Raw genomic sequence first — 13,497 nt, 5'->3', positions numbered from 1 at the left:
TTATGCATGTGGCGTTTTCTTTATGGACCACACCACCATCACACATACAGTACGTGTGATTCAGCCAACTCAGTGTGGTGTTGTGAGTTCTCAGCACAGAGGAACCTGTTCAAAGGTTGGGCTTTGGTAAATGTTTTTTTTTTTTAAAGACTGCCTATACTTCATATGGAATTTATTGATTGATCGCATAAGTACAAACACTGTAGCTCATCCAAAGGTGATACGGTGTTCACAAAACGTGCATTTTAATTTGAATTAGATAGAGTTCAAGTTTAGATTTATTCATATGTTTGGTACAGCGTAGTCTCTGTGGGTTACCACCTTTAAAATACTATACACAACACAACGTTTCCTTTTCCAAATAAAGGTAGATGTGGAACAATTTTTTTCACACCTTTTAGAACAAGGAGTAAATCACAGAGGTAAAACATCTTGTAGATATGAAATATTAAGATCCTCGGCTTTAAAGATCTATTTTTAAATGCATTTCAATGATCTGAACAGAAATAGTTTAGAAACCTCAACCTAATGCAAACTATTTATGTATGATATTTAGCAGACATTTAGCCAACCTCATCAATGACTTTATAGCGCGTTATTTATGCATATCATTACTTCTCAAAAGCCCCTCATAATCAGAGGACCATAACAGTGTTTATGCATGGCTTAATCAATTTTCTCCAATAAAATATAAACACTGGTGTTGACCTTTTTTTTTTTTGTATTGTTCCAGCTTCTTACTTTCCATCTTGAATTACAATCCTCATCTTCATCATAATACTGTTGCTATCAGCTGTGATGGAGGGGGGCACCATGAAACCTCAGTTTAGAGCTTCAGCACCACCTGGTGTAGTAAATGATTTACTTGCATGTTCTGAGAAGAAATGTAGTGATAAGCCTCATTTATCACATTGTGACTCAATGGGTTTCTTCCTCCACTTTGTGCAACATTTGACAGAGCGAGTAAATAAGAACTTGATTCATCAAAATAATTAACAAGTTTATTTGTTTCCAAAAATACACAGGTAACAGATCTATTCAGAATATAAAGGTTTCATGCAAAGCATACCAAGACATATTGTTATAGCAGACAAGACGTATTGCTTAAGTAAGTCCAGTTGAATTAACTTTACACCATATATATAGTTCTTTGTGAAATACAACTAAATGCTTTCAACAAAACAAAACTTGATAGAAAACTATGCAAGGAGGGTCAATTTTTATTTATTTTTTAGTTCAACAACATAAGAGGACATATTTCCTTTTGGGATATCTTGCCGCGAATTGCACTTTTAAACGTATAAAAAAATAGTAACCACTTTATCTGCTCCATGTTCTTTTTAACTGTGTCATATCGCCATCTTCTGGAGTAACTCCGCACCTTTGTAATCACTTTAAAAAATACTTCCACTTCACTGAGTGAGCCCAGACTTGCAGTTATTTCTTATCATTCCACATAAACATAGACAAAGGTTCACGATAAGGCGAGGTGTTTTTCTAAAGACTTCATGATTGGGTATGACATTTATAGTTGAGTTCTGTCCTGGTCGGTCTGAGGTGTTTCTACGTCAGGATACACCAGGAAGCCGGAGAATGTGGTGTACCTGCCCTGGTTGCTGTAAACTGCATAGCGCTCGTCCTGCTGGCTGTACAGCCACACTTTGTCGCCTCTGCGGAGGGACAGCAACAAGCTCTGACTCTGCATCTCTCGTCTCTTTGAAGTGTCCTCGTCGAAGACCATCGCCTGCACCTCGCCTTTCCCGGTCATGAGCTTCACGGAGACAGCCTTGCGCGGGTGTTTCCCCACTGTGAAAGCAAAGAAGTATGTCCCAGGGAAGTGGCAGGTGAACAGGCCTGAGGTCTTGTTGAAGTGGCCCCCGATGTTGACGTATTCCACATCAAAGGTCAGAGGCAGCTTGTCTTGTTGCCTGTTGCTTTGACCCATGTGGACAGACGTCCGAGCCACCGAGAAGGCTGAGCGGGGCTGATCTTGGGCCAAAGTGTCGGCCTGAGGTGGGCAGTTTGGGTAGGACACGGCCGGCGTGGACAGGTGGTTGCTGATGCGGCCTGTGGGAATTTCAGGATAGACGAGGTAGCCAGAGAAGGTGATGTAAGGGCCAGCGTTGCTGTATAAAGCATACTGGGGGTTCTGCTGTAAGAGTAGCCACACAGTATCCATTTCCTTCAGACTGATCATGATACTCTGGCTCTGAACCTTTCTTCCTTTCTTACGGTAGTCATCATACGCCATGGCCTGCACCTCCTCCCCATTCTTCACCAGGATGACAGACAGCATTTTTTTGGGAAATTTCCCCACGGAGAATGAAAAATAGTACGCCCCGGGGATCCGGCAGCGGAAGTGCCCACTGTCTGGATTGAAATCCCCTCCGATGTTGACCATGAGCTTGTTGAAAGTCACTGCTTTCTGCTTGCCTCCCACCACACTGTTGGTTTGTGTGGCGGAGAAGGCAGAGCGAAGGCCCGTGGTCACTGGAGGGGCATAAAGAGCCGACACTGGTCCAGAGGAGGTGAGCATAATGAAGAAACATGTCAGGTAGTACTGTGTGCTCCACTGAGCTGAAACATGAGGGAGGGGGGGGGACATCATTGAAATGTTATTTGTAGATAACAGTAACAGCAGTGGAAAAAGCATATATGTGAGATATCCCAAACAGGTTGAACGAAGGAGGTCATCAGATTGAACATAATCCACCTGAAATTTAACCTGTCTGCACTTGGGAAACTCACAAATTTCCACATAATTTGCTTAATCAGTTTCGCTGTGATACTCATCAGCTTTGCATGGCGAATGAGGCCCAAAGGGGAACCTTTGGAACTAAAAGGTAGTCTGTTACTTCAACAAGTAGGAGTTATGTTACCCTTAACAGTATCTCTGGATTGTCTTAATCGTGTGTGCATAGCATATATTCTTGTATCGTTACTGTGACACATTAGCTGAGCTGTCAGCAATGGTCAGCCAGCTGAACTTGCATCAGATTTTGAAAAATCACATTCATGAACTACTGTGGCAGAAAGAAGAGCTATTTACAAGTTCCCTTTTACTTTACTTGTAAATTGTAATATTATCTCATTAATCTACCGAAATACATTAGTTTAATTAAGATACACTTCTTTGAGTTGTTCCGAACACAGATCTGACACCAGATACGTGACGGCAAAAAGAACTGGGAGCTCGTGTGAGCTTTTAAAAGTACATTGTCTTCCGTTAATGTGAGTTTTAAGTATCGGACTGAGTTTATTTATTAATCTATCTGGTATGAGTTGATAAGGAAGTCTGGCTGGATTCTGTTGACTTAAACAAAGCACTCAGTTTGTTCAGCCGCCCCTGTAATTTGGCTGATATTGTCTGTTCTCCCTGTGCGCTGAGAGAAGAGGCTGTGCATTAGGTGCTGGTTCATCTGTTCCTGTGTGTGTTGAACAATGGGAAATTTCAGAGGCTCGGTGAGGTTGGGCAGGACAGATTGCTGAAAGACAATACTACAAAGTAAAAATTAGTTGGGACTTTCAAGAGTTGACAATTTTTTCACATTGGTGATTTTCATTTAAAAGAGTGGGTTTGAGATATTTTACAGGATATATAAGCTATAGGATATTATTTCAACACTGCACGGCATATTCAAACAGAACATCGTTGTGTCTGGATCAGATAATGTGCCACTTTCTTCCTTTGTGGAAATAATGTGTTTTATTTTAGGTCTGTGTCTCTGTTTGTCATCGTATTGACAAAATCTGGTGCTACTTCATTGACTGTATTAAGTTAGAATGCCTCTGACAAGCAAGTAAATACACATCAAGGGATTAATAGGTTAAACTCTCAATATCAACAACAGCAAAAATCATATGTAATATAATTATCAAAATATTATGTATGTATAAAATGGGTAATTGTAAACTTCAAATGTGTCAGATTTGTCTGAAGAACTTCGGTGAGTTCAGCTAAATTAGTGGGAAATTTGCACCTGTAAAGGTAAAAGATGAGAGCAATTACAGGCTTATGATTTAAACATGTTTTATAGGCATAATACTATCAATATTTCATAGAACACTAATGATTAATATTTAACCTTAAGCTACTCTGGAAAAGCAGAGGTAAAGAACTTTATAGTCAGATAGCCCAGATTAATGTTTTCCCCAAAATTTTTATTTCAATAAGTTTGACAAAAGACAGAGTGGTAATGTTAATGTCCATGCAAAAATAATGTATGCATGCAGTATACTATAAGATTATGCTACAAATTTACCAATCTCTGATAAAACAGTACATTAAAAAATTCCTGACTGTGAATAAAGTAATCCCAAAATGAAGAAAAATACATACATACATTTCTTCTTCTTTTTTTTTACTGAATTGCTGATTGCAGTTGCCAAAACGAACAAAATTCAAGCTGTTACAAAGATATCAAACCCACCTGTTGAGCTTCGGTGGGGCAGAAATCTCATGCTGGTCTTGTTTCCAGTCAAAAATTCAAATAAAGTTCCTAAGAGTTTGCAGGACTGTTGATGTGACAATAACATTCAGTGTGATATCCAGAGGGTTGAAGCTTTTGTCCTTACAGATCTGTGGGGAGGAGGAGCTCCTCTTCAGTCTACAGTCCACAGAACTGTGAAAATACAGCTGCAGCATGCGGCCTTATTGGCTCTCAGACGTGTTACGTCGATAGGGTTCATTGTTTAGACTGAAAAAAAGTCGAGAAAATGTGGGACACTAACAATTGGCAAGTTCAGAAAAAACCCCACCTGTGCTGCCATATAAATGAAAAGACGACTTCTTTCAGAATTAGGCAACAATTTCACAGAAGTCATCAGTTTGAATAAAGTCACAATTGGTACTTAAACGATCAACTTTGCATCACAGTAGAAGTAGACAGGTGTAGGCATTATTTCATCCCTATTTCAGTTTGTGTCAGATACAATACCCATTTGTCAATCAACTGTGAGTCTCTTGAAACAAATCAATACTCCAAGGTTAAATGTCCAAATTTAACGATGAGCCAAGCTGAATTAGTTCCACAGCCTAGAGGTTATTGAGACTATAGGTGATATTGAGTATCACAAATGGTGAAGATAGAGAAAATACACACAGGGAGAACATGCAAACTCAACACAGCAGGCACTAACCACTGCACCATCAAGCACCCTTCAGTAAAGTTAAAAGGGAGCAAGTTGTTTTGCAATAACAAAAATGTCTGGTATTTTTCTTGAAGAATGATTCAAATCAGATTTACAGTATTTGAGATTTGTTATCGTACTGTTTAATTCAGCTTTCAGACACTTATATTGAATATGCATTTGCGTCGTTTGTAGGGTACATTTGTATTTCAATAGCTATGTTTGTAGGCCCATCAATCTTTATTTTACTCCAATAATTAGTGATTCATTATTCGTTCTATTCTTGCATGGTGCTTCCTTACAATTTTCCTCTCTGAATAAATAGAATATTCCAGTTATAATTGGCAGGCTATAAAATCACGAGATGGTAAAAGTGCAGGACTAACCCTGAGTGATGAGACACGAGTTATGATATATGTTATTGGGATGATACGTGCGTGATGATTATATTTCCTCACGATACCTGCTCAGGTTGATATCTGTGATTTATCAGGTGAGCCGCTCTCGTGACGCACACAACCCGGAAGACGATTGTGTGTTTGCTGTCAGTGCCAGCTACAGAGAGAAGGCACGACTCCCGGCCGAAAGCCTGCATTTAAGTCACGATGTGTGCGCTGCCTCGCAGGATCACCAAGGTAATGATTCTCCGCTGACCAGCCGCTCCGAGGCTCCTCGGCCGCGGCTGAAACGTGATATCGACGGCGTGGAGCTCACCGCTGCACAGCGACGTGTGCTAGCGTTAGCATCCGGCGGGCTAACGTTAGTTTGCTGTAGAAACTTCCGCGTCATCCCCACAAATACCGACGCAGTGCGCTATTAAAATACACCAACGCTCCGTGAAAGTGTCGCTTTAATGCGGGGTGTGTCGGGTGATATCACTCGAATATAATGTTGAGGCTCATCCGTGTTTCTAAGTTGCCTGTTGTGATGAAATGATGGCGAGCTAACCGAGCTAACTGCGGCTATTTTGTTAGCTTTTTTCATTTGGACGGAAACGTCCCACCTCATACTGACACCTTTATTAAAAACGTAGTTCACATTTATGAAGTGCTGCTTCTTAGGGTCGGAACAAGGTGCCAGGATCAACTTTTATAACTGGCTGATTTTTTTTTTTTTTGACGCAAATTAAAAGTTGCCTTGGGATTGCAGGACGTGGTGGTGTTCTATAGAACCTCGGGTTGTGGCGTTCATAGCTTGTCTTTGGGAAAATTAATATTGTGCTTTCACAATGAAACTATTTTGAATCTTACGATTTGATTTGTGTCTTTGCTGCTCAAAATCTCACCAGATCAGTTTCATTAATATATACACGTACACTCTCTCTGCAGTAACTTCATTTGGTCCCCTGGTAGATTTTAACCAGTACAACAGTTTGGTCATAAAACAAAGATCATCAGAGAGGTTTTAAGTCAACCAAGTGTTGAGCTTATTGGCAGCAATACAACTATTCTATCACCCCATTAACATCCCTGCATCCTACATCCTATATCATTCCTCAGGTCTGAGAAACTGATTAACTTTATACCATATGTGGAGGAGAAATAAACACGACACAAGTTGTATTTTCTTCAAATTATACAGGCGTGCATATCCAGCATATGTGAAATTTGCTTTGTGAATCACTGCTGTCAGATTTTTTTGGAAGAAATATCTGAACCTCCTGAACCCTTGTGGATGCTATCGCCCCAAACAGGTGGTTGTGGCTTGTTTCCAGTTGAGGATGAGTCCATCACATGGCATCTGAATGGGACGAATGGTGTAAAGTGCTTTGAAACTTTCTGAAAAAGGGCGCAAATATACATCGTGTACATGAAGTTCAAATCTTCGCTGTACAAGATAAGGGTAACTTCTGAGGCATTATGACCCATGTCAGTCTAATGTACTTTTTTCTCAGTGAAAGGACCACAGATTCTAACTGTGTATTGAAATTACTTCAGTAAAAAGGCCGAAGTAGTTTTATTTTTGATTCTGTATTCAAGTCGCATATTTGGTTCTCCCTTGAAATTACATATAAAACATCAAAACGATTTTACTGGACATACTATAAGTAGTCTACTTAAGCTTGAAACGTATGGGTTCAGATGGACATCCTCCTCACATAAATATTGAAATTCTTGTCTTTTAGGTCAAATTTCTTGAAAACTTACATTTTTCCCTGTTGCATGAACTCTTTATCGTGAAAGTAAAGCATTTAACTTGAAGCGTGCAAAGGTGATATCCTCATCTCATACAATTTGTTGAAACAAAAGCCAACAACAATGTTGTCTAACCAAATGTTAACTTCTGAATGTCTTGTCATGTCACATTGAGCATCATTATAGCTTGACAACATCTCATGCTGAGAGAACAGCACTGAGGCTATCTGGCCTCTCGTCTAATGTCGATGCTCCCGGATCCATCGAGATGACGACGCATGTGCCTGGTTGTGTGGTCAGGAATTCTTGCATGGATCTGGCCAAAAGAACGTCCACTTCTCTGCCTTTCAATGACCTTTCAGTCTCTCTGTTCAACCTGCTGATGCCCCTCTGTGACATGCTAAGCTCAGTGGCCTCTTCGGCCTGAGAACATCCTGGTTGAAGGCTTTTAACGGCGAGGTGCAGTTGATCGATTGTTAGATGTCGTCTTGGTCTCATGATGTCAAAACGTGAACAGCACGATGAGGAGGACTGTTTAAATACCAATTCAAACTGAACCAGGACATTTATTGGTGGATTCATGGATCAAAAACCTGTTGTAAATTTTGCCAAGTTTCTTGTTAGAAAACTGCAAGTTCTGCCAAATGTACTGAAACATTAAGCAGTTGCACATGTGCATTCCTAAGTTTGGAGAAGGTCACATTAAAATCACCTGTAAAAGGTTATTGGCCATTTTAGCTTCTTCCTGAAATTTCACCACGGAGCCTAGTGAGTAGTGTAGAACATGGATGGTGAGGTACCAGGACTGACACAAATGATAGAAATTGTGTTTTGTTTACAGATTAAGGTTGTCATTTCAAAATGTTTTATTTCAATCGCTCCTACTTTTGCCTACATAGAAAACAATGCCTATATAAAGTATATTTTTCATATTTTCATCATATTTAATGATGAAAGGTCTAATATGTTAATCCTACCACAGGAGGACTCTGTGTTGTCTCTCATTAGGTGGAAGTTGCAGAACTGTTTTGTTTGAGGTATAACCAAACGATGCAATCGGTATCAAACGTCCTTACCTCACCTGAAGCATTGGATTCTGCTGTGTGTCTCATTTTGCCTTTTTCTTCAAAGAACAGACGTCTGTATGTTTTTGTTTCTAATCCAAACCATTGAGAGGATACTGCGTTTTGGCTTATTACAATCTCCTGTTTAAACTGGTGTAATTGCCAAATGTTGATTTTTATAGTAGTAATGTGGTTAGTAGTGAAAGTATTTTTAAGTAAGAACAAAAGTAATAGATTTATTGAAATTAGTTTTAAAATACCTTTAAAAAGACAAAAAAAAACCCTTGGTTGATCCGTTAAATCCAAGTGACTTGGTTATTCTTTTCTGTTTTTCCTATTTAACTTGTATTGAATGTAGAAATGATCACTAAATGCTGTGTTTTCAGGGGGGGGGGGGTAGAAACTGTAACAGGTGTCTGAGAAAGCAGGTGGTGGGAAAGCTGGGAACAGTACTGACTGAGCCAAGCCCTTGAGCTCTCGGAGCGTGTGACTGGGACGAGGAGGCCCTCTCCTGTCTGTGTTTTCACTGCATGGTTTTGTCTGCGGGTTATCTGAAACATTTCAGGAATCTCACTCCCAGCTCCATGGAGGAATAGAGTGTCAGAGGCAGGAGTGGTGTGTGTGTCGGTGTGTATTTGTAGCCACGGTTGGGTATGTTCCAGGTGGCCACAATGACATTTAACATTTATATGTGCTAAAATGATTTTATGTTGTAGGAATAGTAAAAAATGATAACGTCACTCTTGTTAGCGGGGTAAAACAAAAATAAAGTGTTTCGCCTGCTGAACACGCCACTGAGGTGCGTCTCTCAGACAGTGGAGGCATGTTTCAGCTCTCACTCTGAGCTGGGTGTAACTTTGCTGCAGTGGCACTAATGGAAGTACTGACCTCCCGAGGTGTGGCGGCTGAGTCAGTGTCACCTCTAAAAGACAATGACACGCTGCACACAGCCTTAAGACACAATGAGCCATACTGCAGTAAAAAGCACCCCACCCTCCTTTAAAGACAAAGGCCAAGCAGAAAACAGGCGACTTCCTTTTTGTATTGGTATTAATATTAATACGATCCAGCCTGTGTACTGGCAGCTCAGATGTGTCAGCTGTTGCAGCGCCATGATGGATTCAGGTTGACCCTTGATGTTTGAGCAGTTATGATGCCGCCGCATGACGATAACAAACAGGACAATTCTCATTACATTCATGAAGTTAATTTCACAATATTTAAAGTCATTATTATAAACCGCACATCTGTCTTAAGTTGACAGTAGTGAAGAAAAAGTACGTGAATAATATGGAATGTCCTAGATTTCAACTTTATTTGTCTAGAAACTGAATCTACCAGTAAAAAAAACAAAACAAAACAATGGTCGCTTATTTTTATTGAAAATATCTTCTTGGTCCACTCCTGTAGATTAGATCATATTTCATGACCAATTAATTCAGAGCTCTAGAATATTCCAAAGGGCTTTTTCTTGACCTCGTATATCAAAATGGCTCCTGTATGATGTGTTGTAAGGGATTGAAAGCGATGACTCATGTCTATCTGACAAAAAGAGGAAGACAGGACTGCAGAACGGTTGCTGGAGTTCTCCTGTAATTCACTGCTTTGCTGTGAAAGATTGTATCCGGAGTATTTTTTTAAGTTTATTAACTCTCTCAGATTCTGTGAGAACATTAGTGACCTGTCAAGTAAAACACATGAACATGTCATTTCTTGATGTCTGCTTTTTTTTTTTTTTTTTAAACCAGGAAACCCAGCGCTTGTCTCTCGAGCCGGTTCCAGGCATCAGGGCAGAGCCAGATGAAGCCAACGCTCGCTACTTTCATGTGGTCATTGCTGGGCCTCAGGACTCGCCGTTTGAGGGGGGCACATTTAAACTCGAGCTCTTTTTACCAGAGGAATACCCCATGGCGGCCCCTAAAGTACGTTTCATGACCAAAATATACCATCCCAACGTGGACAAGCTGGGAAGAATATGTCTAGACATTTTGAAAGGTAATCCAGCGCTCTGTGGCGTCGGTCTTGGGCGAGATGATTGTGTGTTTTATCACCCGGTGTTTGTTTTGCTTTTAAAGTCCCGCTTTCTTCTGCCAGATAACTTAAAACAACAGCCGACTGACAGTGTATTATGGCCTCTTTGCATGTTGTTCTGTTGGTCTTGTTACTGTAGGAATTCCTGCATGTATTGTGTCCCAGCCAGTGAATGACGCGGAGGGATTTAACAATTTCACCTTGCTCAAAAGATCGAACGTGTCTCACGTTACATTAATGACTCTTAACTGGAGCTTCGTGCAACTAGATGTCTTCACGGCCCTCTTACTGCTGAAAATAGTGTTGAATAAGGTTCACAATGCGTTTCTTCACTCCTTCTCTGCTGTCCCTCTTATTTTCCACTGGTGTTTCTTCCCCCTCAGATAAATGGTCACCAGCTCTGCAGATTCGCACAGTGCTGCTATCAATCCAGGCCTTACTAAGTGCACCGAACCCCGACGACCCGCTAGCAAATGATGTCGCAGAGCAGTGGAAGAACAACGAAGCTGAAGCTATAGAAACAGGTGAGGGCAGTTAACTGCTGGTCGTTCAACAGCGGCGTGAAAACATGTCTGAAATGGTCAGATGTTTTACTCCAAACGTCTGATGTGCTGACTGTGTCCTGTTGTGCGTGAATATATGGGTCGGTGAGAATCCCAAATCATCACATCCTTTAAATTCTGTGCGCCTGCCTCTTTAAGAGGCAAGGTGCAAAGATTACTGTCCATGGCGCTGATTTACTCTTAATCTTTATCTTTTTCTCCCCCTCTGCTAGTTCTGTGCCGACGAACACAAAAAGCTTTCCATCGCTGTTGTCATTGATTCGGCTGACCGTTTCTGGGGGGGGGATAAAATATGCTCTTGCTCTTCTTCTTCTAAATGTCCCAACATTTTTGGGAGTTCTATATGTTTTACATACATGGCAAATGAATCTTGATGAAAGCTCATCTGAGTCAAGTGTGTTTGAGCCGAGAGACATGGAAAAGTGGGAATTGGACCGTTTGAAAGTTTCTGTCTGAATCCATATCTGGTCTTTGTCTTCCCTCTGCAGCCAGGAAATGGACCAGGCTTTATGCGAAGGAAAAGTGATGCAGCTCACTGAGTGGAAACACGAGTGGATGTCAAGTGTATGAACACAACTCGCGTGCTGCCAACAGACCTTCTTCTTCCTGCTTCATTTGCATTTAAAGGACACAGTCTTTATCTTTTATCATGTATGTATATATACATGTATCTATTTAGATATATTTATATGTTAACATATGCTGACATTTGGTGATTTAAATGCACTCTAGTGATGAAACGATTTGTCTTTGTTCTAACTCACTATTGAAATGCATGGGATGAGGTTTTAGATTGACTCACCTGGCTTTCTTCATCCAATGGGGGGTGGGGGGTGGGGGGTGGGGGGGTCTGAAATTGTTAAAGGGAAACAATGCAGTGGTTTTGGTGGGGATCAGCGTTGCCAGGAACCGATGCCTTCAGGCTTCCCAGGCAGGCTGACGGGCTGATTACAGCCACACTCATAAAGTGGACACATTATCATACATTGTTGATTGTACATTGAATGGAGCAACAGATTATTGTACAAATACAATATTTATTGTACTCCTGGTAACGCTGACGTGGACGAGACACTGGTTAGAAGTGGTCAAAATAATATACATTATATGTCTCTTAACTTTGGTTTCCTGTGATATTTTTTTTGTTTTGTTATTAAAAGTGTCTAACTCCTGCAAGCTCACCGTGTGTGTGTGTGTGTGTGTGTGTGTGTGTGTGTGTGTGTGTGTGTGTGTGTGTGTGTGTGTGTGTGTGTGTGTGTGTGTGTGTGTGTGTGTGTGTGTGTGTGTGTGTGTGTGTGTGTGTGTGTGTGTGTGTGTGTGTGTGTGTGTGTGTGTGTGTGTGTGTGTGTGTGTGTGTGTGTGTGTGTGTGTGTGTGTGTGTGTGTGTGTGTGTGTGTGTGTGTGTGTGTGTGTGTGTGTGTGTGTGTGTGTGTGTGTGTGTGTGTGTGTGTGTGTGTGTGTGTGTGTGCGCACACTCACCTTGTCTTTTTGCATTTTTGGTTTGTTTTTATTGGATCGCCCAGCAGGGTGCATTAACAAGCGTCTCCCTCCTTCTGTTTCACTCACACCAGGAGTTAGAAAATATACAGCCAGACTGAGCCTTGCATCACTTTGAACTATTTAACCAGCGTGCACTCTGTGGGCTTGTGGATGGCGGTGTGGACATTGTGGTGTTTTATAGTTCTCTCATCGATGCCTCCCCGTCATATCCAGTCTTTTTTTTTTTTTTTTATATATATATATATATATATGTGAATCTGTAATGCTATTGCCATACTAACTACTCTTGCTTCCCCTCTTAATGTCGTCATGGTCTTGTTCTGCCAGACTCACCGGTTTAACAACTCAAAGAGGGATTCAGTCACAGAGCCGTGGTTACAATTGAGTTAATTAATTTTATAATGTGACTGGACCCTGAAGGGATGTACAGGGTGTTGGAGATAATTGAAGGGGTGAAACTTCAAACGATGAGGAAAACGAGAGCTTCATCTCTTGACTTGTGATTGGTTCTTGGTCTAAAATGTCTGTACTCACTTTAGGGGAAGTGTTTTATTGCTCTCGGAATGCTACCAACAGTTCACTCATGTGCTCTTATGTTCTGTAAATAAACTCTGTTGATTAATAAACTGACTTATTGTGTGTGTGACTCCTGAAGGGAGAGAGAAATGCTAAAACAAGACCACCCCCCCCACCCCCCCCACCCCACCAAGTCGAAACATCAACGATATAGCAGAAAAAGTATTGGCATCAAAGATCAGTTCTTTCACCTGATTTGCCAAATAGAGCACAAACACAAGTCATTGCTTTATTTTTGAATGCAACAAAACTCAAAGACAGAATAGAAGACATGGATTTGGAACCTTACACTAGTTTTCCACAAAGGCGCTTAGGTAAAAACAGCACGGCATTGAAATTGCACATATTCCTCATTCAGTGATTAGATAAACATTTGCAAGTGAGAAATATCAGTGTTGCAGTGGACAGTGGACAGAATAAGTTTCACACAGTTCTATACAAGCTTGGTAATATAAATAGGCAGCAAATGGGAGGCTCAACAGACAAGATAACATAAGA

At 40.8% G+C, this 13,497-nt stretch overlaps 3 protein-coding genes across 4 annotated transcripts in view; 2 read left to right on the top strand and 1 right to left on the bottom strand.

The window, feature by feature from the left end:
• The window catches only part of nr1h4 (nuclear receptor subfamily 1, group H, member 4), a 12,466-nt gene extending 11,748 nt beyond the window's left edge, over positions 1-718 (top strand). For both annotated transcript variants that reach the window (XM_080475001.1, XM_080475002.1), the window contains one exon: positions 1-718. This exon is cut by the window's left edge and continues 450 nt beyond it. The gene's annotated coding sequence lies outside the window, so the exon portion shown is untranslated.
• Positions 719-983: 265 nt separating this feature from the next.
• Positions 984-4,546, bottom strand: c1qtnf13 (C1q and TNF related 13). Its single transcript, XM_080475005.1, has 2 exons — positions 4,431-4,546; positions 984-2,577 (listed from the first exon to the last, which is right to left on the bottom strand). The coding sequence occupies exons 1-2, from the start codon at positions 4,534-4,536 to the stop codon at positions 1,526-1,528; spliced, it is 1,158 nt and encodes a 385-aa protein (XP_080331131.1). The 5' UTR covers positions 4,537-4,546; the 3' UTR covers positions 984-1,525.
• Positions 4,547-5,641: 1,095 nt separating this feature from the next.
• ube2na (ubiquitin-conjugating enzyme E2Na) lies at positions 5,642-13,040 on the top strand. Its single transcript, XM_080475012.1, has 4 exons — positions 5,642-5,765; positions 10,078-10,324; positions 10,744-10,884; positions 11,412-13,040. Exons 1-4 carry the CDS (start codon positions 5,736-5,738, stop codon positions 11,447-11,449), a joined length of 456 nt encoding a protein of 151 aa, XP_080331138.1. The 5' UTR covers positions 5,642-5,735; the 3' UTR covers positions 11,450-13,040.
• The last annotated feature ends 457 nt before the right edge of the window (positions 13,041-13,497 follow it).

This window comes from Lipophrys pholis (genome assembly GCF_963383615.2).
Source record: "Lipophrys pholis genome assembly, chromosome: 11".
NCBI lineage: Eukaryota > Metazoa > Chordata > Actinopteri > Blenniiformes > Blenniidae > Lipophrys > Lipophrys pholis.
Note: the sequence above shows the minus strand (reverse complement) of the source record. Positions and strands in the feature narration are given on the sequence as shown.